General features: G+C 49.0%; 1 protein-coding gene across 6 annotated transcripts in view; it reads right to left on the bottom strand.

Annotated features, from left to right (window-relative positions):
* Positions 1–8,442, bottom strand: part of LOC146863859 (uncharacterized) — a 617,506-nt gene extending 609,064 nt beyond the window's left edge. For all 6 annotated transcript variants that reach the window (XM_085628521.1, XM_085628550.1, XM_085628559.1 and 3 more), the window contains exon 1: positions 8,126–8,442. In XM_085628521.1, the coding sequence (XP_085484647.1) occupies positions 8,126–8,242 (117 nt within the window). In that variant the 5' untranslated portion in view covers positions 8,243–8,442. The remainder of the gene's footprint in view (positions 1–8,125) is intronic.
* Positions 8,443–26,145: the final 17,703 nt, after the last annotated feature.

The raw sequence follows: 26,145 nt of genomic DNA, 5'->3' as shown, positions 1-26,145 counted from the left end.
GAGACAGACACCTCAACACTGATGTAACAACATCATCAAAACACCTTGAAAATTGAGGTTCCCACCTTATTCCTCTGGCCCTGCTCTCCCTTGCCCTGTCCTTATCCTGCCCGCCCGAGGTCGGTGGATAACTCTAATCACCTGTGTCATCCTCTGCGACCACGTACAGCGCTATCATCTTAGACCACATGGCTGTGACATACTGCAATGTTTTTCCAAGCTTTGTTGAGAGACCTCAATATGGATTTGATACAGAAAATGGGTGCACCATGACACACCTTGTCTTGCAATCTTCACAGGTGAGTCTGCTGTGCCTCTGTTTTATGGGGTTATGGTGTTGGGGGTGAGGTGTGGGGGTTGAGAATCCACCTATCAATGGCATGACCACCTTCACCTGTTTGGCGACAGACGATTTGTCAGTAATGCGAAGTAACATTAGGCTGATGTGTAAGGCCAAGTTAACGTGTACCCTTGCGAAGGAGTCAGCCAGCTCCCAGCTCATCACAAGTACAGCATCTATGTGTACAAAGTGGTGGGGCACCCGCGTACTGCCCGGGTGTTGTGCCACTTTGTATGTAATTGAACACAAGCTGCACATTCAGTGGGTGCTGTTCATTTCTGCTTCTCTGTAATCGATAGATTGGAAAGTTTCTCTTCAGTTCACTGCTGGCATGCCCCGGAAGTGTATGTGTGTGCCAAGGGGGGGGCCGCCCTGGTCCAGAGGCACTGTTGCAGTAACCGTAACTCTGCACCTTCTAACCGATCGCATGCCAAGACTACTGTTGATGGACAGTTATTTAAGACCGGTTAGTGTAATGAGCACAGTACTTGCGTTGTGTGCTATTAGTCAGTTACATTGTATCTTACCTGGTGAGTTGTGGTTTGGCTGGGTGGGGCTGGACCAAGGGAGTTTACGTGCAGTATGCCTGCCTATCTGTTAGTGTTCCCTTGATGTATGAGGATGTGATGAAAGTCCTGGGTAAATTCATTTTGACTTCTAGTAAATACACACCCTTGTAGCTCTCACTCTCCCTCTTCGTGGGTACCACCCTCTGCTTAAATAATCTGCTTCCCCAAGTGCCCTCACTGTTCAGGCTGCGATGCTTCTCACTGCACACAAAAAACTGCTGCCTCTTTGGAGATGTGCTGTTTACTCTGCAATGGCATGCCCACGTCTGCTCCTTGCTAGCAACAGATGTGAGCGAGAGCAACGTTTGAACACAAAGTGAAATACTTTGGGCAAATTCAAAAGGATTTTTGGCACGTCATATTTGGGAATTGTGGTTCTGTGCACACGCATTTTGTGTACGACTACACAGGTTGGCTTGTGTAAATTCTATTTAGGTGGCCCAGTAAATTGAACTATGTACTGCACTTTATGCACATGTCTAGCTCCCTGATGGTTCTGCATGTGCTCTGATCCCTAAAGGAGTGAAAAGGAAGTAGTTGCATCACAAATTGTGCTTACGCTTACGCCAATTCCGCTGCTCTGCTGTTTTGGCTTCTGGCTTCCGCTTGGGATCTCGCGGCTGAGTTTCAGCGTTTCTGACCCGCCGACCCACCAATCTGCCTCAATGTGCCTCCGCACTGCGTCACCACACCGCCGCTCCTCTGCCACCCCTGTCTACACTGCGAGAACAGCCCGGTAAGCTAGAGTAATTCACTGCGGGTGCAGCTTGCGGTTTGGGCCTGAACTGGGGGCAGCACATACCACGACACATTTCTTGGTGTGAAAAAGGCCGCTTGATTGGAAACCGGTGCACCTTAATGGTCTGCGGGCTTTGTCGTAGATTTGCGGTGAGTCTGGCTGGATACCCCCTCGACCCCATTGCGCATCTTGTCCCACCATGAGAGTGACTTTTGGCTTATCGGGCCACAGCATGCGGTTGCTCTCCTGTGCCGCTCACCATGATCAGCTGAAGTGTGCAAGTTCACGTGTGAGCCCTCCCAGGTGGGGGTTTCAGCAAGGGAAAACACAACGAAAGTACTTCGTCCAGTGGTCACTTACCTCAGAGAGAGAGAGGAGTAAGATTAATCATTTACCTAGATGACATACTCATGTCACAGGACAGATTAGAGGTACACAATCATTTACTTAGGACTGTGAATCTTCTGGAGAGTCTGGGTTTCATAATAAATACGGAGAAGTCGATTCTGACTCCCACTCAAAATGTAGACTTCCTAGGCTTTCAGGTAGATTCGGTCCTATCCCACCCGATTTTACCACACAAAAAAGTGGTAAAGATACAGAAAGACATGAGGTCAGTCTTATCCAAGGACACGATACTGCTCAGAGACCTTGCAAGGGTTTTGGGAATCCTATCATCCTCCATCCAGACCATATATCCCGGCCCATTGCACTACAGGGGTTTACAGAGACTAAAGACTTTAGGTCTACAGGTGATAGAGACATGTGGACACGAACTACTAGGAATTACCTGAAATTGAAGAGAAATATTGGAACATCTTTTATAGGTGTAAGACATTCTAAATAAATAGCACATAGATAAATAGAATGTATATAACAATCTTGAATTATTAAAATTTAACATATTAGTTTTGTATTGTTTGGTTTTCTTTTTTTAAACTATTTATGTTGTAATCCAAACCCTTCATCCAACTCCAGGGATGGGTGGGTGGGATAATGATAGCCTCTGTCTTTAATGAAATCCAGATTCCCTTGGCATTTAGTTTGAAAAATCGCTATTTCAGTACAATGTCGGAGGCTACCACTATGCATGTTGATAGTTCTGTAAAACCACATACGACATGTGCTTGATCAGTTTACCATAATGTTTTGGGGAGGTATTAGAGTTTGACCAATCAGCAGCCCTAAGGATGTACTCTAGTCTTCCACCTTTCCAGAAGGATTGGCTAGCCATATCTCCTCCCAAAGAGTGTGCTTGAAACTTCTTAAAGTCAACTTCTGCCAAATTCATGGTCCATTTAACCCACCTTGCTATTGAAGCAGACGTTATAGCCTTGAAAGGTTTCACAAATGAGATGAGTAGTTGCTCAACACCATCAGAACGATGCTCATTCATTCCGGGATCATATTCTGTCATGCAATCTACAACGCACACCTTTTTGCAAGAGTTAAAAATGGTAACTCCATTAACAAATGGCTGCTCTGCAGGCTCATATAAAATGTGACGACATTTCAAACTCAGCAATGGCTGAAGGAGGCTGTCCCCCACGCTTCTCCATGCATACTGCCTGTGGCTCATCCAGAATGTGAATGCCAACTTAAGCAAGCTGTGACAGAGGAGGGCTGGCCCAAAGTCCCTCCATGTTATATTTTCATTATTTGGTATTTTGTGTAACTGTGCTTTGTTGTATTTACATTACAGTGTATAGTAAGTGGCATCATTTGTAGTTGCTTCTACATTCCAATCCCTGTGTCACCTAGGTCCTAGAAGTTCTACTGGAACCTGGGAAATACAAGCTGGTCTGGAGGAGAGACAGGAAGTTTACCTTGGAGCTGTGCTGTTTCAACTGATAATAAATTCTACTTAAGGACTTGGATTCCAGGATTTAACTATACACTCCATCTGTTGTTAGGTTTATTTCATTATTAACAAAAACTTTATAGGCACAACTAAAGCTGTTTATATTCTGGATATTTTTTTTAATTTTAGAAATTGTGTATTTAAAATAATTAAATTTGATGGCCCAAAGAATATTTAATACCCTGGTTCCAAGTAATGGTCAGGCTATTTAGCTATGGGGCAATGTAGTGCTCAGGTGATGTGCTGTTATGCTAGGGCTTTGTAAGGAAGTGTCTGAGTAGGGGTACACCCACCCAAACATTTATGTGATAAATGTGACATACCAACAATCTTACTTTCTCTGGTTCAAGATAACATCGAGGCAGTAATTGTAGCTCCAGTTTCTCCTCTGGAATACCGCAAGCATCTTAATGCACTATTCAGTATAAGGTAGGCCAAAGCTTTCCAGACTCTGTGTCGCGACATGGTACTGAGTCGCCTGCCATGTGTGGGGTGTCACGCGACGTCGACGAGATGCGGAAAAACTCACTAACTGAGCAGGACGGACTGCGCATGTCAGTGACGCAGTACGCAGAGGAAGGAGGAAGGAGAGGGAGACCGTTAGGCAAGCGTGTGCATGTGGCCTCGTTCCCTTTGCTGCGCGCGATGAATGCACAGTCAGTCCAAAGAGCCTCCTCTGCTTCCCATTCCATGTGCTCGGTATGGCGCAGTTTTGACAGGAGAGGCAGCCTGGAAACGAAGAGTAATAGCGGGGGAGCACAGCTCGGAGGCCAACGAGGGAAGCCGTCTATGCTGTCTGTTTGAGCCCCGGGGTACGGAGACACCTGTGCGCTCACACAACCATGAGGTAAAACACTTAAATTATTTATTGAACATTTAAAAAAAATGCGAGGTGCATAAACAAATGGCCTGCAAGGGCGGCATTGTACAATGAATATCGGTACACTTAAACTTCACAGTAGAGCACATCTACTGTGAAGTTTAAGTGTACCAAGAGTATGCCATCAGAGGGTCTGTCATCAAAATATTGTGCCCACAGTTGACATTGTTAAAGTACTGGGAATCAAAATATCATGTCTTATTATGACATTGGTATCGCTCTGCTCTGTCGGTTTTGGTGGCATGATGTAAGGAAGGCTTGATGTGCCGTGCCTTACGTTTCCTGTGTCTGACGAGGTTCCATGGGTTTTGCACTGGGGTCATCATTGCCCCAATAGAGCATAGTATAGGTTTACTTTGGACAGACCGACCTGTCAGTTGATCTAAAGTGGAATTGCAGTAAACTCTCGGTGGCATGAATCTGCTTGCCACTGTTGGTAGCTCGTGGACCACAGTCTTAGAGACTTAGAGTAGATCGTAATTAACACCACACTGCCAAAGCTGTCATTATGCAACACGACAGGAATTGCAACTGTTGTGCCAGACACATGATTTTACGAGTGGCGAGCTTCATACCACCGATGTCCACCTGTAGCCAAAAAATACTGCTATCATGCTAATGTCAATTTGTTTCCATGGGGTTCATAATGAGCATCGTGCCATGGATTTCCGCATGTTTATGGCACCATTATGTGACCATTATGTGAGGCTCAACATTTTACCATGGGTCAGCAGAGGGTGTAGCTCCAAGGGTGCCCACAAGTTGTCTAGAATTACTGCTGTTATGAAATGGCTGGCATTTTTCCAAGGCTGGATTATGTGCATTATTCTATTGATGACCACACATTAAAAAAATGACCACTATTGTTCCAGACCCAGAATTTTAACAGTGTACCCCACACTTCCATCCTAGGAGAGAGCAGAAAGATAGAACAATTTTGCCAGTCACTGTCTTTGTTAGAACAGATTCACAATTGCTTTATTAACCTTCCTGCTTTCTCAAATTTTCTTGAAAATGCACCATTTGCTTACTCTTATTTTCAACATTTTCTCTTGGGGAGAACCCACCCCCTAAAGCCCCTGTAGGTGGTTCGGGCTCGCTGACACACTCGCTCGCTACACTCAATTACTGTGTCAAAAATTGACCCATCGAGAAAAAGTGTGTCACCAACATGAAAAGTTGGGAAAGCTGTGCAGTAGGCATTGACCTATGCAAAAGTGCTCTGTATTGTGGCTCCAGGCAGGAAGTCCTGTATGGACCAATTTTAAAAGGCCCAATACTGTAGCAAGCTACATCTGGGAACAGTAACCAGGAAGCACCCGCCAAAGGCACAAATTCTCTCGTACATAATTCTGATGGCCATGTCATAGCATAGGAGGAATGATGTTTGTCACCTCTTGTGGCACATGACCATTAAAAGGAATTGCTGTGTAGTGGGCTGCATTTAGGTTTTGGCTGCAGACAGCTTTGGTTGTCTGTTGGCAGGCCTATTGTTTCTAATACATACGTATAATTAGAGTGGCTTTTGGGATGGCCCCTTGGTCATGATTGGATCATTTTGTTGTCGTTCTCAGGTGTCTTCTTCAGATCTGATTACTCTCCACCCTATTCTTGTGTAATAATAATAATTCCTATTTGTAAAGTGTGAACATATCACCCTTAAGGGTTTCAAGGCACTGGGGTACATCGGGGAGATAAAGTGAGCTATTTCCCAGATTCACATGATGCTGAGCTGCCGCTGGTGCCGGGATCGAACCGTGAGCCCTGCTCTCCAGAGTCAGCCGCTCTGGCCGCTGCACCACACCTCACCCTGTGTGCCAGAAGCACTTTGGTATCACAGTGTTTTGATTGTTTAAGTTGAATTCTTCCACTAATTAGCTCATAGTTCTGTTCCATTATATTGAATTTAACATTCCTTGAGAGGGCATGTGTTTTCCTGCACCCTCTCCCCCACTTGTCCAGTTGCATGCCACTCTTGCATGCTCTCTTTTTTACTCTCCACATTCACGCCCCCTGATGCTCCCATGTTGCTCCTCATCCTGCTCCAGTCTTCAAAACTTTATTATTATTATTATTATTAATAATATTGCCTAATTGCCATTGGGCTTCTTGCTATCTTTTTTGAGCTTTTGTGCACTTTATTTTGCTTTCAACTCACCAGTCTAACATGACGGTCAACCATTGCTAGACCAGTGACTTAAAAATGGCCACCATGTGTCACTTCACGCTTGCCAATCACCGCATGTCCACTTGGATGGTTCTCCACTTTGTTTTTGGCACACTTGCTTTCAGTACAATATGTCATGTGACACAAAATAGTTCATACGTTGTGACTTCGGATGACACATAAATTTCCTGTTCTAAAAATTAACAATGTTTGTGAGCTCTCTAGCAGGCACCAACGTGTTTGATTCTTTCAAGAACTTTTCTTCTTGCTCGTAAAAATATAGAACCCGATTCACAAAGGTAAACTGAGAAGTTTGGTCTAAACTTAGACCAACGTCTACGTTTATGACTTTGGGAATTCGCACAGGGCATTTTACGAGCACTATCTTGATGTCCGCACTTGGGCGGAGATCTGGCCCGAGTGCCGACATAAAGAAAGGACTCATAATTGCCTTTTGTGAATTCCCAAAGTCGTAAGCTCAGACGTTTGTTTTAAGTTTAGACCAAGCATCTAAGTTTACATTTGTGAATCGGACCCACAGACCCCTGTCAACATTTTTAAAATAAATATTGTTCACAATGAACTTCATAGTCATATTAAAATAACATAATGTAGGTGAGAAGTAACACCTAAAGATACCCCAGCAGATGACCTACGAGCTCATAATATTAATGCGTTCTGTTACTAAGCAGCATGCTTCAAATCTTCTTGTTCACCACAGTGAGAAATATCATGCAAATAATGGCACTCTTGATCAACTGGAAAATGGAGTTCCAACATAGGTCCAGGAGGGCTGCATGCATGCCACATTTCAAGCTTCTGTATGACCAATGAGAGCTGGTCCATGAGAGCTGGATCTAGGCCAAATAACCAGATATTATGCACGTGTAAATGACACCCAATTCGAAATATTGTCCTGTATGTAAATTGTATGCAAATTAAATCTCAATTGAATATCCTGAAAATGTGGCCTGGAGTTCCTGGCGCGTGTTAAACACCCTTGCCCTTCTCCTAGTATGTTGGTAGGAGAAGGGCAACAAAAGGCCACTTTCCCTCTTTGACCTCCTTTCAAATTCAGGTGAACCCCAGAGGACCACTGATGCAGATAACCACAGGTACAGAAGAGGTCAGTGGTAAACTCTGTTCAAATGGTGCCTGTGTGTCACACCGCTCCTTAACTGTTCCATAAACCTGCTCCCGTCAATATCCTGCCGTGATCCCAAGGATCACATCTCAAGAAGTACCATTCGTAGTCCAGGGAAAGACATAAACAAGAATTGTTAAAGCCACCTAAATCTATGATTTCCCAGCAAGATATCTCATTATAGTCACAGATAATTAGCTAATCGGGTGGACACCGCTGTCCAATCCCTTTACTTAAGAGAGTAGCCGGTGAAGTCTTTAATAGGAAATGGCAAAGGAGACAATGAAAACTCCAAGACGACCACAAGACCCGCCTTCTCAAATGCATGTTTGTGGTTGAGACACATTCCACAGTCATTCTACATTTCTGACCCAATACTTTGATAAATCTGTAGGTAGATTGGAATCTTTGGAAATCTTACTTACTTTCTCCTGGATCTTTGGTTTCCATACCCTAGGGGGTGGAGGCGGCGGTCTGTAGTCATCCTGGTAGGTGGTGAGTCCCTTCTCCAGAACAATTTTGGGGATACCGAACACAGACATTTTTGTTAGCTTGGTGTTGCCTCACCGCTCCTTCTTCTCAGACTCCGATTACAGGACACAGGGGCTCAGACATAACTAACTAAGGGCGGGGTCAACGAGGAAAGGACAGGAGCACCTTGTAGGATGGAGGGAGGGAAACGGTACTGGGAAGGATGGTTCATAGGGGCAGGTATGAAAGGCAAGCAGTCACATTAGCATGGTGAGCATCAAGTGAGGACAGGGAATGTAGCACAGAGGCTTTATTGGGAAGCTTTTCCTGTGACGTCACAGGTGATGTCACAGTCAGCTGCATCAGCCACAGTTCTGGTGAATTATTAAAGGCAGCAGGTGTGAAGAGAACTTAAATAAACATTCAGATTCATTATGTGGCCTTACATGACAGAGGAGGAGTGAAGCCTTGGTAGAAAAGTACAGTTAGAGATTTATTTTTACTGGATTTGGAAGAAAGACGGCCAACCTTAGAGTCCTAGTGTTGCGTTCTGCATCAATTGATTTGCTTATTCATTCGGAATTAGTTAAAATAATCTATGGGCCCCATTAATGAAAAAGTAGTAAATCTACTGGATGCAAATTTATGACTTTTTTTAATTTCCAAAAATGTCTAGAAATGTGCCCCAAAAGCTGCATGAGGCTCATATCATGCACACGTCTGAGAGTGTTATGTGATTATTCTCAAAGGCTCCTGTTGTTATAGCAGAGGGGCATGGGCCCCTCTGTGCAAATGCACACTTTCTTTTTTTTTTCTTTGTTTAGACAGCCCTTTCCCTACACTCTCACCAAATGTGGAGGGATAATTATTCACGTACTTGGCATGCCCACTTCCCACCATATGAGTGGGATTTATGATTTATGAGTGCGTATTTTTCTGCACTTCTGCCACAGTAACCCATACTCATAAATAAATTACACTGGCCAGGAATCCCTTTGCAAATTAGGTAAATTTGTTTGTAAACGTATGTTTATGACTGAATTGACCTTTGTGAATTGAGCCCTGTGTATTTATTTATTTTTGCAAAGAAGTGAAAACAGCTGCAGAGAGCTGCATGAAGATCCCAAGTTAGTGCTTTCTTGGATCTTCCTTGAGTCTCTGATTTTGTTGGTCTAGATCTGATTGGAATATCACCATGTATGAGTTGTGGCCTTTCCAAAACCCCTCACAGACTGAAAGGGCAATAACGGTATGGCGATAACGCATACAGAAACATGTCATAGACCATCGTGTACCAAGTCAATATTAGACATCTATCTGGTAGGCTGCGCATGGGAACGATGGGGACTGTGTGGGGCTGGGCATCCGGCACCTGGGGGACCTAGAGTGGTCTTCAGTCCTGAGCATGTCACATTGTAGCCTCATATGAGCAGGTGGGTGATTCAGATTGCACGTATATCTATAGGTTTCCCTTAATCTGTTTGGGCAGAGGACGATTCAATGTCGTGGGTGGAGGGGTCTCAGATGTCTGGACTGTGGAGAGATGCTGAGCCACAGATTGCCTTGTAGTGCAGTAAGTCATTCAATCAATCAATACATTTATAGAGCGCGCTACTCACCCGTGAGGGTCTCAAGGCGCTGAAGGGAGGGGGGTGCTGTTACTGCTCGAATAGCCAGGTCTTGAGGTGCTTCCTGAAGGTGAGATGGTCCTGGGTCAGTCGTAGGTTTGCGGGGAGGGAGTTCCATGTCTTGGCGGCCAGGTAGGAGAACGATCTTCCTCCGGTTGTGGTTCTGCGGATCCCTGGGACGATGGCGAGGGCGAGGCTGGCGGAGCGGAGCTGGCGGGTGGGAGTGTAGAACGAGAGGCGGTTGTTGAGGTATTCGGGGCCCATGTAGTGGAGCGGTTTTGTGCGTGGGTGAGGAGCCTGAACGTGATCCTCTTTCTGACGGGGAGCCAGTGCAGGTTTCTCAGGTGGGGTGTTGTTAGAAGGGCTAGCCCCAGGGGAGGCCAGAATATGTGCTTGACCACCCTGTGCCCACCCTTCCGGGAGAAATAGCCAAGCACCGGTCGGAGACCCCTTCAGGACCGGGTCTCACACCTAGGATCGTACACGCTGCTTCAGCACCAGGCAACACAGAGACACCACACCGTAGATTCTGGAATACGTATGCTTTATCTAGCAATATCAGGATCTTTATGATCCGCAGGAGTATGTACAGGTACAGCAAGGGCTCACAAAGTCTCGGTTGGGGTGGGGGTAGCGGGACAGTCTTAGGATCTAGGTCAATGCGGAAGCGTATCCGGCGCACAGCTCTCAATCCTCGAGCTGGGGGATACGAGATGATCTTTGGGGTCCAGCCGGACCGGAATGTCTCTGGAGTGTGTGTCCGCTCTGCAGGACTCGAGTCCGGGTGTTGGAGGTCGGGCAATCTTCCAGGAGCCGCGAGTCACTCAGCAGGGCTCAGAGTTCTCTAGGGTGCAAGGTGAGCCGCGACCACGTCAGCAGGGCTCGGATGTCGTTAGGCAGAAGTCCGTCTCTGCCAGGTAGAGCCGCAACGCTGTCTGCAGGGCTCACCAAGGTTCCAAGAGTTCCGTAGGATGCTGTGGGGATGTTCTTCAGCCGCGACCACGTCAGCAGGGCTCGTTCGTTCCAGGATTCAACTCCCGAGTGTCCCAGGGCGCCCCTGGTTATAGGTCGACTCCTCTTTGATGTCCGGAGTCCTCACAGGCAGGGGTCTTAGCGCCTGGGGGTCGTTTGTTGGGGGTTCCTGCCACGCGGCCCTTTGATCCTTTCAAAGCGGGGTCGGGAGGGATCCCAGACACGCAGCAGGCGTGGAGCCAGCCCTCAGGGTGGCCGGAGGGCGATCGAAACCCTCTCTTGGGAGGAGGCCAGGTGTGAATGAAACTACTCCTCCCTCTCCTGCTCACCAGGAGCCCTCTCTCCCCCCAGCCGGCATGGCGCGACTAGGCCGGGGTTGCGCTTGGGTCGAGGCGGCCATCGGGGGTGCTGGGCCGGGTACTGGAGGCCGCGAGGCCGAGGGAATGGGAAGGGTGCCTGGTGTCGGGAAGATGGAGGGTAGGACAGGGGTAACCCCGGGTTCTGGGTCGGGGAAGCTACGCTAGTCAGTGTAGTGTGGGGTATAGGGGGTAGCCTGGTGCCGCTACGGGTCTGAATGGGCCACGCCACGAGGCCGGGTCCAACACGCGTCCCCCCCAGCTGAAGGCCGGAGAGAACTACCCATCTTCTTGGGGGTTCTCTTCGCTGAGGGGGAAGAATCTGGAGAGGCCGTCAACGTTGGCGTGGTCGTTGCCAGGGCGATGCTCTACTGTGAAGTCTATCCCCTGGAGGGAGATGGACCATCGTAGCAATTTGGGGTTCTCCCCTCTCATCTGCATGAGCCACCGTAAGGGCGATGATCCGTCTGGACTCGGAAGTGGGTTCCGAAGAGGTAGGGTCGCAGTTTCTTTAGAGCCCAGACTACGGCGAACGCCTTGCGTTCAATGGTGCTCCATCGTTGCTCTCGGGGCAGTAACCTTCGGCTAATGAAGGCCACGGGCTGATCTACGCCCTTCTCATTGAGCTGGGAGAGGACGGCTCCGATGCCATGCTCGGAAGCATCCGTTTGGACCACAAACTCCTTGGAGTAATCGGGGGGTTGGAGCACAGGGGCTGTACACATGGCGAGTTTCAGGGCGTCGAACGCCTCCTGGCAGGCAGGGGTCCACTGTACCTTTTTAGGTTGTCTTTTGGACGTGAGCTCCGTGAGAGGTCCTACGAGGCTGCCGTAACCTTGAATGAACCTCCGGTAGTAACCAGTGAGGCCCAGGAAGGCTCGGACTTCGGTTTGGGTGGTTGGTGGCTCCCAGGCCAGGATGGCGTCAATCTTAGGTTGGAGAGGGGCGACCTGCCCGCTGCCGACCTGGTGCCCCAGGTAGACCACCGACCCTTGCCCAATCTGGCATTTGCTGGCCTTCACTGTGAGGCCGGCTTGGCGTAGGGCCCCCAAGACCCTCCGGAGGTGCTGGAGGTGCTCACCTCATTCGGAGCTGAATACCGCAATATCGTCCAGATAGGTGGCGCTGAATTCTTCCAGCCCGGCCAGAACCCTATTCACCAGTCGCTGAAAGGTGGCCGGGGCATTTTTCATCCCGAATGGCATCACTCGGAAGCGATAGTGCCCATCCGGGGTGGAGAAGGCGGACCGCTCCTTGGCGCCCTCCGTGAGTGCAATCTGCCAGTATCCGCAGGTCAAATCGAAGGTGCTGAGAAACTGAGCAGACCCAAGGCGGTCAATGAGCGCATCTGCGCGGGGGAGAGGGTGAGCGTCTGCGCGGGTGACCGCATTGAGCCCCGGTAGTCCACACAGAACCGTAGTTCGGGGGCAACACCAGGGGCAGCTGCTTTCGGGACCAGTACCACGGGGCTGGCCCAAGGACTGTCTGTGGGCTCGATCACCCCGAGAGATAGCATCTTCGATACTTCTGCCTGGACTCGGTCGGGGACGCGGTAGGCTCGGTGCCGTACCGGTGGGCTGTCTCCTGTGTCCACGTCGTGGACGCACCAGTCGGTGACCTTAGGGACGAGGGAGGACAGGTCGGAGAACTGGCCCAAGAGCCGGCGGCAGTCCTCGTGTTGTCGGGGTGTGAGGGAGGAGGAGAGGATCACCCCCTCCACGGAGCCGTCTTTTTCTTTGGCCCGCAGGGGGTCAGGAAGAGGCTCCGTTTCCTCTTCCGCCCCGTCGTCTGTGGCCAGGAGCAAGCTCAACTCCGTCCGCACGAAGTGAGGCTTGAGGCGGTTCACGTGGAGGACCCGAAGAGGGTTCCCAGGGGACTGGACGTCCACCACGTAGGTCACCTGACTTTTCCGTTCGACCACCTTGAAGGGCCCGGTCCATTTGTCTTGGAGGGCGCACGGCTTCACGGGGGCCATCACCCAGACCTGCTGCCCGGGCTGGAACTCGACCAGCGTGGCGTTCTGGTCGTACCAGCGCTTCATTTCTTCCTGGCTCGCCTCGAGGTTGGCCTCGGCCAGCTCTCGGAACTTCCGAGTCTGGTTCCTGAGAGTCAACAGGTACCGGAACACGACCTGTGGGGGGTTCCGGGGTGCCGTCTCCCATCCCTCTTTGACCAAGCTCAGGGGGCCTCGGACTGGGTGCCCATACAGCAACTCAAAAGGGCTGAACCCCAAGGACTTCTGGGGGACTTCCCGGTAGGCGAACAGGAGGCAGGGGAGGAGGACGTCCCACTTACGCCGCAGGGGCTCCTCGAGACCCATGATCATTCCCTTCAGAGTCCTGTTACACCGCTCCACTAGTCCATTGCCTTGGGGATGGTAAGGGGTAGTGAATTTATACGAGACTCCACACTGTTGCCACAGGGATCCCATATATTTGGAGATAAAATTGGTACCTCGGTCGCTCACGACCTCTCGGGGGAACCCTACCCGGGAGAAGATCCCCATTAAGGCCCGGCCCACCATGGGGGCCGTGACGGTGCGGAGGGGGATGGCCTCCGGGTATCGGGTGGCATGGTCCACTAGGACGAGGATAAAGCGGTGACCCTGGGCGGTCTTGGGATCCAGGGGCCCCACGATGTCAATTCCGACCCGCTCAAAGGAGGTACTGACGACTGGGAAGGATTGGAGGGGGGCCTTGCGCTTCCCTCCACTTTTACCACTGGCTTGGCACGTGGGGCAGGACTTGCAGTGGGCCTCTACGTGGGCTCGCATTTTTGGCCAATAAAAGTGCGTTACTAGGCGATGGTAGGTCTTGTCCTGGCCCAAGTGGCTGGCCAGGGGTACATCCTGGGCCAAGCCCAGGAGGAAGTCTCGGAAGCGTAGGGGTACCACCAGGACCCGGGCTAACCCTAGCTCGGCAGCCCGCTGTTCGCTATACAGGAGGTCATTCTCCCAATACAATAAGTAGGTTCCCGTTTGGTCGCCCACGGCTTGGGCGGCGGCCTGCTGCCGGGGTCCAACCAGGGAAGAACAGGTCGCTTGTTCTCGGCAGAACTCCTCTCGGGAAGGGCCCCCTTCGTGGCGCCACTGGGCCAACTCGGGCAGATCACCTAACTCCGTGATCTGCGCGTGGTCGGGCTGGCTGGACCCGTCGTCGGCGGGGGGCTCTTCTCCTGGGGATAGGGGGTGAGGTTCAACAGGATCATCTCTGGGTTGGGCCTCGGAGGGGGTGCTGGGGGCTTCGTCCTTGACTCCCCCGCGGGGGGGTAGTCGGGCCGCCATGGGTCGGGTGGTTGCGCACACCCATTCTGGTAGACCCATCATCCCGAGGTGGGTCTTGCGCTCGACCTGTCTCCAGGGGTAACTTTCCAGGTCATTTCCTAGGAGGCAGTCCACGGGTTGTGTGGTTCGGACAGCCACCCGCAAGGTTCCGGTTACTCCCCCCCCATTCGAATGGTACCAGGGCTACCTTACACAGACTCTCAGTGTTGTCGGAAGCTATCACAGGGCAAAAGACATTGGGGATGATCTGGTCCGCTTGGACTAAGTGGCTGAGGACACCAGTGATGCTCGCCCTGGTGTCGCGAAGGGCTTCCACCGGGTGGCCGTTGACCTTGACAATCTGGCGGTACTTCTTGGTGTTTGCGGGTAGGGGGGCCCCGGGAATCATATCTCGGTCTCCTAGTGTGACTAGGGCCATGGCTGCAGGTTCCCATCCCTCGGGGTCCTCAAACTCCTCCCCTAGGGTCACGGTGGCCATGTGTCGGGCTGGGGGAGTTGTCGTGGGGGGTTTCTGGGCCATGGGGCACTGAGGATCGCTGGCGTAATGCCCTAGCCGTTGACAGCGGAAACATGTGATATTCACCCGGGGCCCTTGTCTGCCAGGGGTGGCGGCACTGCCTGGCGGAGGCGCTGGGAACCCCGGGGGTGGGTTCCTCGGGGGGCTAGGCGGGGGCCCGGATGGGAACTCCCTCGGTTTCCCTTGATTCCCCCCCCCCTCTCTGACAGGGAGGTCCTTGCTGGCTGCAGGTGTAGTCTCCTAAGGGGTTCGGGGGGACCCGGGTGTTTACCCAGCGATCTGCTTCGACGGCCAGCTTCCTCGGGTCTGTGAGTTTGCTGTCGAGCAGGTGCTGGCATAGTTCTACGAAACAGTTGGTGGACAAGTGTTCCCAGGCAATGAGGTCAGTCAATTCTTCGAAGGTGGTTACCTTGCTGCCCTTGATCCACCCTTCCAGCGCTCGGCTGTAAAAGTTTACGTATTCCACCCAGGTGGTGCCTGGGATCTTTCGGCAGTCCCGGAACCGCTGCCGATACATTTCGGGGGTGAGGCCGTATTTCGTGAGGAGGGCCTCCGTCATGTGGCTGTAGGATGTTTGCATGGAGGCCGGTAGGTCGAGGAGAGTGTCTCGTCCTTCGCCCAGGAATCGCCCCCACAACCCTGCCCCCCAGTCCTTCTGTGGAACGCGGTGGGAGGTCATAGCTACCTCGTAGGCTTTGAACCACTGCTGAATGTCATCATTCCGATAGTACTCTTTGACCACATCCTTAGGGATGTGGACTTTCGGTTCCCCCAGGGGTGCGGGTTCTTGGCCCCCCGAGGGTCGAGCTCCCTCGCTCCGTGTTCTGAACTCTATTTCCTTCAAGCTGCGCTCGTGCTCCCGCCGAAGTTTCTTTTCCTCGTGTTCCCGTTGTAACTTCTTTTCCTCTAGCTCTCCTTGTACTCGGAGCTGTTCTACCGCTAGCTTTTTTTCGGCTAGCCTTATCTTGCCCTCTATTTTCAGTTTGGCCATTTCTAGTTCATGACTTCGGTCCCTTTCTCTGTCTGTGGTGTCTTCCGGGGACCAGCCCCCACCCGCTGCGTTGCCTTGCGCTTGGGGGTTATTGCTTGTTCCCTGGAATCTTCTGCGCTTGTCCGGCCGCTCTGTCTCCTCACCGAGTTCGTCCAGTCGGGCAAGGGAGGCCCCGGACTCCACCCAGGCTTTCAGGGCTTGTTGCATGTCTTCCTTGGTGTTTAGACCAGTGGTAGCGATCTTCCGTTGTTTGCAAAATTGTTTCAGCTCCTTGTGTGTATATTCTTCTAACCGCTGTACACAAAACGTAGCGCTCGCGTCGGTTTCCGTGGTGCTCATGGTGGCTTCTTCTGTCGTCTTTGCTCGGTAGTGCGTCAGCCGTTCGTTATACGATCTCTAGATTGCAGGCTCGGATCGCTTCGCTTGCCACCAGTGTTAGAAGGGCTAGCCCCAGGGGAGGCCAGAATATGTGCTTGACCACCCTGCGCCCACCCTTCCGGGAGAAATAGCCGAGCACCGGTCGGAGACCCCTTCAGGACCGGGTCTCACACCTAGGATCGTACACGCTGCTTCAGCACCAGGCAACACAGAGACATCACACCGTAGATTCTGGAATACGTATGCTTTATCTAGCAATATCAGGATCTTTATGATCCGCAGGAGTATGTACAAGTAGAGCAAGGGCTCACAAAGTCTCGGTTGGGGTGGGGGTAGCGGGACAGTCTTAGGATCTGGGTCAATGCGGAAGCGTATCCGGCGCACAGCTCTCAATCCTCGAGCCGGGAGATACGAGATGATCTTTGGGGTCCAGCCGGACCGGAATGTCTCTTGAGTGTGTGTCCGCTCTGCAGGACTCGAGTCCGGGTGTCGGAGGTCGGACAATCTTCCAGGAGCCGCGAGTCACTCAGCAGGGCTCAGAGTTCTCTAGGGTGCAAGGTGAGCCACGACCACGTCAGCAGGGCTCGGATGTCGTTAGGCAGAAGTCCGTCTCTGCCAGGTAGAGCCGCGACGCTGTCTGCAGGGCTCACCAAGGTTCCAAGAGTTCCGTAGGATGCTGTGGGGATGTTCTTCAGCCGCGACCACGTCAGCAGGGCTCGTTCGTTCCAGGATTCAACTCCCGAGGGTCCCAGGGCGCCCCTTGTTATAGGTCGACTCCTCTTTGATGTCCGGAGTCCTCACAGGCAGGGGTCTTAGCGCCTGGGGGTCGTTTGTTGGGGGTTCCTGCCACGCGGCCCTTTGATCCTTTCAAAGCGGGGTCAGGAGGGATCCCAGACACGCAGCAGGCGTGGAGCCAGCCCTCAGGGTGGCCGGAGGGCGATCGAAACCCTCTCTTGGGAGGAGGCCAGGTGTGAATGAAACTACTCCATCCTCTCCTGCTCACCAGGAGCCCTCTCTCCCCCCAGCCGGCATGGCGCGACTAGGCCGGGGTTGCGCTTGGGTCGAGGCGGCCATCGGGGGTGCTGGGCCGGGTACTGGAGGCCGCGAGGCTGAGGGAATGGGAAGGGTGCCTGGTGTCGGGAAGATGGAGGGGAGGACAGGGGTAACCCCGGGTTCTGGGTCGGGGAAGCTACGCTAGTCAGTGTAGTGTGGGGTATAGGGGGTAGCCTGGTGCCGCTACGGGTCTGAATGGGCCACGCCACAAGGCCGGGTCCAACAGGTGTTATGTGGCTGCGGCACGGGATGTCGAGGATGAGTCGTGTGGAGGCGTTCTGTATGCGCTGAAGTAGTTTCTGAAGTTTGGCTGTGGTTCCTGCATACAGGGCGTTCCCGTCGTCCAGTCGGCTGGTGACGAGGGCCTGGGTAACTGTCTTTCTGTTTTCGGTGGGGATCCACCGGAAGATCTTTCGGAGCATGCGCAGGGTGTTGAAGCATGAAGATGAGATGGCGTTGACTTGTTTGGTCATCGTGAGAGAGGAGTCCAGGATGAATCCCAGGTTGCGAGCGTGGTCCGCGGGTGTCGGTGCCCAGCGCCGTGGGCCACCAGGAGTCGTCCCAGGCTGATGGGTATTGTCCGAGGATGAGGACCTCCGTCTTGTCTGAGTTGAGTTTCAGACGGCTGAGCTTCATCCATTCCGCGACGTCTTTCATTCCTTCCTGGAGGTTGGTTTTGGCGGTGGCTGGGTCTTTGGTGAGGGAGAGTATCAGCTGGGTGGCGTCGGCGTAGGAGATGATGTTGAGGTTGTGATTGCGAGCGATGGCAGCGAGGGGGCTCAGGTAGATATTGAAGAGGGTTGGGCTGAGCGAGGAGCCTTGGGGTACGCCGCAGATGATCTTGGTGGCCGTGGAGCGGAAGGGAGGGAGGCGGACTCTCTGGGTTCTGTCGGAGAGGAACGAGGTGATCCAGTCCAGGGCTTTTCCTTGGATCCCAGTGTTGAGGCGGCAGGTTATTAGGGTGCGGTGGCAGACGGTATCGAAGGCGGCCGAGAGGTCTAGGAGGATGAGAGCGGTTGTATCCCCGTTGTCCATCAGGGTCCTAATGTCGTCGGAGGCTGCGATGAGGGTGGTCTTGGTGCTATGGTTGGCTCGGAATCCGGACTGGGATGGGTCGAGCGAGTTGTTTGCTTTGCGGAATGCAGTCAGTTGTTTTTTGACGGTCTTCTCGATGACTTTAGCCGGGAAGGGAAGGAGAGAGATGGGGCGAAAGTTCTTGAGGTCTTTTGGTTCGGCTGTGGGTTTCTTCAGTAGGGCGTTGATCTCTGCGTGCTTCCAGCTTTCTGGGAAGGTGGCTGATGCGAAGGAGTTGTTTATGATGTTCCAGAGGTGGGGTGCGATGATGGCGTCGGCTTTGTTGAAGATGTGGTGAGGGCATGGGTCAGAGGGAGAGCCGGAGTGGATGGTGTTCATGACGTGGGTGGTGTCTTCAGTGCTGACGGGGGTCCAGGCACTGAGGGTGGTGGGTGTGATTGTTGGTTCGGTGGCTGGAGGCGGGGTTTGGGTGCTGAAGCTGTCGTGTATGTCTGCGATCTTGCGGTAGAAGAACGTGGCGAGGGAGTTGCAGAGGTCTTGCGATGGTGCAATGTCGTTGTTGCTGGCCCTGGGGTTGAAGAGTTCTTTTACGATGTTGAAGAGTTCCTTGTTGTTGTGGGTTTTGTTGTCCAACTGGTCTTTGAACGATGTCCTTTTGGTGGTGCGGATCAGCTGGTGGTGTTCGCGAGTGGCGTTCTTGAGGGCTGTCATGTTTTCTGTTGTCCGTTCGTGGTGCCAGGTTTTTTCGAGGGTTCGGCAGGATTTCTTTGAGGCTTTGAGGGCGTTGGTGAACCACGTGGTTTTCCTGTTGCTGGTCTTGCCTGGGGGGTTCTTGAGGGGAGCGAGGTCGTCGGCACAGTTGGTGATCCATTGTGTGAGGTTCTGGGCTGCGTTGTTGGTGTCAGGGGTGTCGACTGGTGGGTTCTGGCTCAGCGATGTGGTTAGCTGGTCTGTGGTGACTTTGCTCCAGCGTCTGCGGGGGATCTGTTGCGTGTGGTGATGGGATGTAGTCTTCTTGAAAGTGAAGTGGATGCAGCTGTGGTCTGTCCAGTGTAGTCCGGTGTTGTGGATGAAGGAGACGTGGTTGCTTGCGGAGAAGATGGGGTCGAGCGTGTGGCCGGCGTAGTGGGTGGGGGAGTTCACCCGTTGCTTGAGTCCGAGGTTGGCGAGGTTGTCGAGCAGGGTGTTTCTCTCTTGAATGGAAGCCAGTGGACGGTCTTCAAAGCAGGTCTGATAGAGATGTGATGTGAGAAGGTGAGCTGGTGCTGTTTTTTCACCCTTTGGAGATGACAAGCTCACTCTGCCTATTCAACTGAACGGAAGTAGTAATGGAGCCACAGAACCTGGGGTAGCTGGTCTCTGGTAGGGTATGACGAGGAAAGATAAAGGGACAGTTGCTTTGTGCGTGCTCTGAATGTCTCTACCCGGTTTTGTTATTCAAGTCAGTGATAGGTACAGAGAAAATTCAGTGGCTGACATAGGCTACCATTTCTTGGTTTTGGGGCTGCTACCCAATATGCTTGTGATGTAAATTGTTGTAAGAACAATGCTGGAGACTCTTCACAGTAAGTAGAGGATTTATTCACAGAGCACAAACAAAGCGTACACCTCACCAGCTGACCAGACACCAACTGACAAGTCTGGAATGCAGCTTGACTCAAAGAGAAGCATTTAGAACATTACAAGTATTCTGGAAGGACATAAAGGAAAGGACACAAAGGAAGGGCTCAGGGCCGGCTTTAGCGCTGGTGGCGCCCAGTGCGACAATGTTAGTTGGCGCCCCCAATGACCACCTCCAACACAGATTCTCTCACTTGCACCCTTTAACAGTGACAAAGTCTCCATAACCACTCTCTCTCAAATGCATTGAATTCGTTATATAGTGCTACTCATACCAGTAAAGAATGTCAGAGTACTTTGTATCACACACACATTACACAGACAATCAATCATACTTGTGTAAATCAGTGTATAGGAAATGTTACATAAGCCAAAGGACTAATGGCCAGATGTATCAACATTGCATTTTGCGAGTCCTTAATAGCGAATTTTACCGATTCGCTATTAAGGACTCGCAAAATGCAATATATATAGGTTTTGCATTTAAAATAGCGATTCCTACGCATTCCAATTTGCGATTCGCAAATAAGGAATGGCTTCCCATTCATTTAATGGGAATTGCATGCGCGATTTGCGAGTACCCAATAGGTACTCGCAAATTTCGCATGCAATTTCAAGGGTGGAAGGGTTCCAAAAGGACACCCTGTTGCACCCCTGAAATGTGAATGTGTGCACATGTGGCGCACATACATGCCTTAAGGGCATGTATGTGTGCCACATGGCACTTTGAAAAATGCAAAAAAGGGCATTTTTCTAGGAAATCGTAAATTACCACCAACTTGAAGTTGGTGGTATGTTGCAGTTCCTTAAAGCAATATCGCAATTTGCAATGGCTACAAGACTAGCATTTAGGGAATCGTAAATTGCGATTCCCTAACAGCATTCGCAATTTAGGTAATTGCAAATAATTGCGATTACCCATATTGTGAATTCTTAAAGCTTGATACATTGCTAAACGCTTTTTGGATATTTCAAACAAGCCGATTCTGCGAATCGCCCCTTTTGCGATCGCAAAATGCGTTGATACAGCTGTCCCTAAAAGTGTAGGAGTCACATGTCATCCATACTGGTAGGCAGTATAGTTTAGGAGTGCTTGGTGTGGAGAAGCACAAACTCAGAGTCGAAAAAGAAACAGCATTGTTGGGAGTTTTCTTTAATAATAAGAATCCGTTTCTACCCAAATTAACCCTTTTTGCAACATTAATCAATGTTCTATACTTTGCAGAGTGTATGCAGTTCTATGATGAAAGTTAATACCTCACTATTCTATATTAGGACTTTAAGTTATAAATTGCAAGTAACAAAAGGATGGCTCTTTTAAAAGCAGTAACCTGCTGATCTATTTACATTAAATGCACTCTGTAAACTACTTGGTACATGTTCTTTGCAGTAGGCATATAAACCGTCTGTGCTACCTTCACATAAGTCAAAAACCTCAACTACACAAAACTCTGATCTCTGGCCAGGAAGAACATTAATCACGGGAGTTATCTTGACATTTTTGTGAGGCCCCGTAATTGCAGGAGGAAAGGAATGTGGCAGCAGGGGCTTTAAAAGCATAATAAAGTTGCAAACAGGCGCCCCCAGAAAGCCAGCACCCGGTGCGATGACACCGGTCTCACCGCCGTAAAGCCGGCCATGGAAGGGCTAGAGATAGATAACCTTGTTGAAAGAAGAACATGTTTACAACACATCTTCTCCCTTTGGAATAAAAAACTAAACACAAAAGTGGAGAATCTTAATGTGAAACATTAATATAAATAATCATTCAAACAGACAGGAGGTCTACGAGATCTCGAGCCTCTGGCTTCACTGGATACTAAGACATTGTGAGAGACATCACCTTGAACAGAAGGAACATTACAATGAGCCAACTGATCCTGCACACCAGTGATGGAGCAAGGTTTCGAATAAAAAGAAACTTGCTCGTATGCAATGCTCTCAAATAACCTGTAACATTTTAATCAACATGTTTGTGAATACTAATTTTACATTACATTTCACATATCGTATCTAGGGCAAGCTTTTCAATGTGCTTTACTAATAAGTAACCTGAGTGTCCCTAAAATGGCCGCCAAAAACGTGGGAATTTTTCTGCGCATGCGTCTACTACATCTACGTAGTATGACGTCTTCTGTCACTTGGGGGGAAATCTTTGCAGCTGCGCAATAGCTTTTAATATGGCTGCTCAAAACCATCGCAATAACGCACATGCCGTGTTGAAACTAACCTATGCAAGTTTTACTAAGCCATTAATGCAAAAGATTTATTAAGTAAATGGGGTTAGAGTAGAAGTAAGTGGTATACATTGAATTCATTTAATTTTGTATTCTAACATGTTCTTCTCTGACTTTATTAATAGTTCATATTTGGGCCTTGAATGGTGACCACGTCTTTGTTTCCTTGTGGCAACTACGCATGCGCGACATCTGCTTGTCCTGAGACCAATGAGATCATTGAATGGCTGCCAAACCCTAAGCCCAACAAGGACATAGAAAGAACAACTCCTGACCCTACGAGAGGAAGAACCTGAAACATTGTATTACAGATTTATCGATTTACATATGAAATGCTTGTGGGAATAAAGCTTGTGGGTATTAAAATTAAGGGCCGGGGAGCTAGACAATAGAACTAAAAAAAGTTATTACACTTAGTATGGTGTGATGTTCTCACCCCACTGCTTGGCCCAATCAAATTGCGGTTGTACATGGAATTGAAACATTTGGGGGTGGATCATATATCTGAATTGGTATAACAGAAGTAAGTTCTAGATAGTTAGACACCCTTGACCCACGAGATGCCGAAGCTATGCTGAGATGCTGCCTGATTTTGCTGCAATCTGACTGAAGAATCCAACACTAGGGAAATTCGCGGAACAACCGAGGAGGCACATCTAGGAAGGGGTCCGGACGAGCCCGAGCCGGAGAGAGTAGCACCAGAGAGGGGTGTAACACTGGTGTTAAACTAGAAGAGGTCACCTTCACGGTCCTGAACCTGTACTGTACTAAATCATTGACACACTGATGTCTAGGTCCTCACACCATTCTAGGTAAATATAACTGTGGGGTTAATCCTCCGTATTTGCTCTCTATTCTTTCTCTCCTCAGGTACTGTTATTGCAACAATTTAATTAATGAAAAGCGATTATAAATTAACTGTACTATTTTTCCTGATGGAGAATTCTGGTATATCTATGTGTATTCTGATTTGACTTACAAAATTATTAATTCAGATAAACTTTTAAAACTCCTTCTGAGTCTGTGGTTCTTTGAATAAAAGATAAATGTATTATTTTATTTCCTCCCTATTCTAATCTACTACTAGATCTTTCGAACGTGCATTTACTCAGGAGACAGGAATGGTAAGAATACTGGTGTAAAGGTTTCCTAGGGTAATCAAAATTGATGACCAGTGGATATTTGCTAGCTCATTGAGTGTATGAATGTATATGGGTCCAAATGAGTGTTGTATGTATGTGTAGAGCTGGTAAACTCCGCTGCATCAGTTTTACTTGGTAGCGGAGGCATGGTCAGTAAAGTTAGTTAGGTGAGGAGGTGAGGATTGTATTTGAAAATTAGAATTATTGATTTACGTTTTAACCAAAACCCGTTATGTATTGTTTTATGTTGTCTGGAATATTGAATAGTGGGTGGTAAATGGAAGCCACACTGCAATGAGGTTATTTGTCTGGATTGAGAAAGTGCTGAAAGTTACGCAGGACTAGAAGCACTAAGTTAGGGAATAATTTATTGTATGTTAGTGAGAATAATTGGTAGCGAGGAGGCCGCTGGCGAATGTTTGGTATTATATCACCTAGAAAGGGTAATACTGAAGGAGTAGCAGGTTCTCTGATGCTTGTGTGGAGAGTAAGCGGAAGGGTTTTACTCGTAGTATGTGAAGAGTAAGCGGAAGGGTTTTACTCGCAGTGAAAGAAATTCTACTATTCTTTGAATTAGTGGGTCAGACACAATAGCGAATGTTTATACGTTGTTAATTAATGAAACGTGTGAAATTTTGTGAGAAAATAAGTTTTCGCATTACTTTGTAAAGGAGGGGTCAGTTGCTGGTGCTGCACTGATGTCACTGAGAGCCGAGCTGGGATTGATTGAAACAGCAGGCGTGTAGTTGATGCGACAATTGTAAAGGAGGGGTCAGTAGTAAGGAGTAAGACTGACGTCACAGAAAAGCCGCACAAGCATTGGCTGAGCGAGCGAACAGAGTAGAAGTTGATTGGTCTTCAGAATAGAAAACACACTGGTATTAGAGAATTTTTAGAATTAAAGCAAGCGTCTGATTGGTTAACAAAATAGAAATCCCAAGAATAATAATAGATAGTGGAGTTTGCATGTACGATCCAACATTAACAGGGACTCGTCCAGACAGAAGATTTATAGGGTTTGCTTACAAACGGTACCTTAACAAGCACAAGCACGCAATGTATGGAGAAAAGAGAAAAATGTCATTTATGCAAAAAGTTAAGATTTATTTTAAAAAGGATAAACCCATTAAGAGTAGAGAAGGGATTCTCATTCCTCCTCCAAATACGCCTGCATCATACATGATGGTGGAGAGAGGCTATCATACTTGTGTGTGGTTAGAAAATTGGGTAGAATACACAAAAGATGATGGCATATTAGCATTTCCTGAATACTGAAGTTTTAATGGAAGAATATTGTACAATTTAAGAACACGAATGAATGAATTAGAGCCCAGACCTAGATTGACTCAATATGCGGCTTTAGAAAAATGGGAAATGGAAGTCTTTGAACGTGATAGACCAATAAGTAACAGGACCCTAAGCAAATATTATCCGAAATTTCCCCGAGAGGCTGGAGATAGTCAAATGAAGCAATGGAGACAGGCCATGGTGGCAGAAGGTTTATATCCTGTATTAACATCAGAAGAGCAGACGGGAGGTAAATGCACAGAGAAAACCAAGCACTTAACCATGATAGGTAGCGGAGATGCAGAAGAAGGATACTTAGAAGACATATTGATGAAAAGTCCTCTACCTTATAATGATGGATTCAATAGAATGACCCCTACTGCCCCGATGATAGGAACACCTTTGGTTCCCCAGATAGTACATGACACAGCAGCCAGGGTACTTCAAGAAAAAGAAAGGGAAGTAATAAATAAAAATAGAGCTGAATTGATCCAGAAAATAGCTCAGATAAACGCACATCCTGAAGCATTGACCATACCGGTAACAATAGGTCCAGTAGTCCCATTGTATGGTGAAAAGTCCAACTGTTCTAAAATTTCTGTAATACCTACCCCAAGCATAGAAACCTAGAAAAGAAAAGATGATAGTAGATGACCAAGCAAGTGAATGTGAATCAGTAATATCATTAATGGGTTTGCCCATACGAGAACCAATAATGGAAATCCCGAAAATAAATCTGCCAGTTGTTCGAAGGAGGTTAGACTAGAAACCTCAACAGTAACTAGAAGTGCCACAATAGTAACCCCAGAAGATAGAGAGATGGTCTCAAGAAATAGAGAAACCAAAGTCACAGTCAAAAATATTAGACATTTTTAAATTATGAGTAGAATTGGAAGAAATAGTTGCTGGGAATGTGGGTCTAGACAGATTAAACACGTGCAGTGAGGAAGAGTTGCTGTTTATTTGTAGAAGCATTACACGAAACACAAAGGCATTCCATGAAAAACTGACAAATTTGGCATCGGAAATGGGAATTGACATAGGAAAGTCAAAGGTGTTGCAGAAACCATATAGAGCTGAATTTTCTGATAAGGATTTGGAAAACATGAACGTGTCTGGAAGAAAATTACAGATTAGGGAGCTCTTATTTCTGCTACAAAAGTGGGGAGATCTTTAAATATGGAAAGTTAGGTGGGCAAAGAAAAAGAAAGAAGCGCAGGTAAAGCTAACGACATCCGAATATGTCATGAGAGAAACAGAAGAGGCTGAGAGGTTGTATCCGATGAGAGAGGTACCCGGAGGGGGGTACGTACATGTACCATGGACTAGACAGGATGTTTTGTCGTTTACAAATGATTTCCCAAAATTGAGAGAGAAACCGGTGGAGTGGTACAGACAAGTTGAGAGGTTTGTGAAAGTTTCAAAGGTTTTGTTAAAAGATCTGGATGGTCTGTTTGACATAGTAGTACCTGTGG

This window comes from Triturus cristatus, chromosome 2_1, assembly GCF_964204655.1.
Source record: "Triturus cristatus chromosome 2_1, aTriCri1.1, whole genome shotgun sequence".
NCBI lineage: Eukaryota > Metazoa > Chordata > Amphibia > Caudata > Salamandridae > Triturus > Triturus cristatus.
This window is presented reverse-complemented; position numbering and strand designations above follow the sequence as displayed.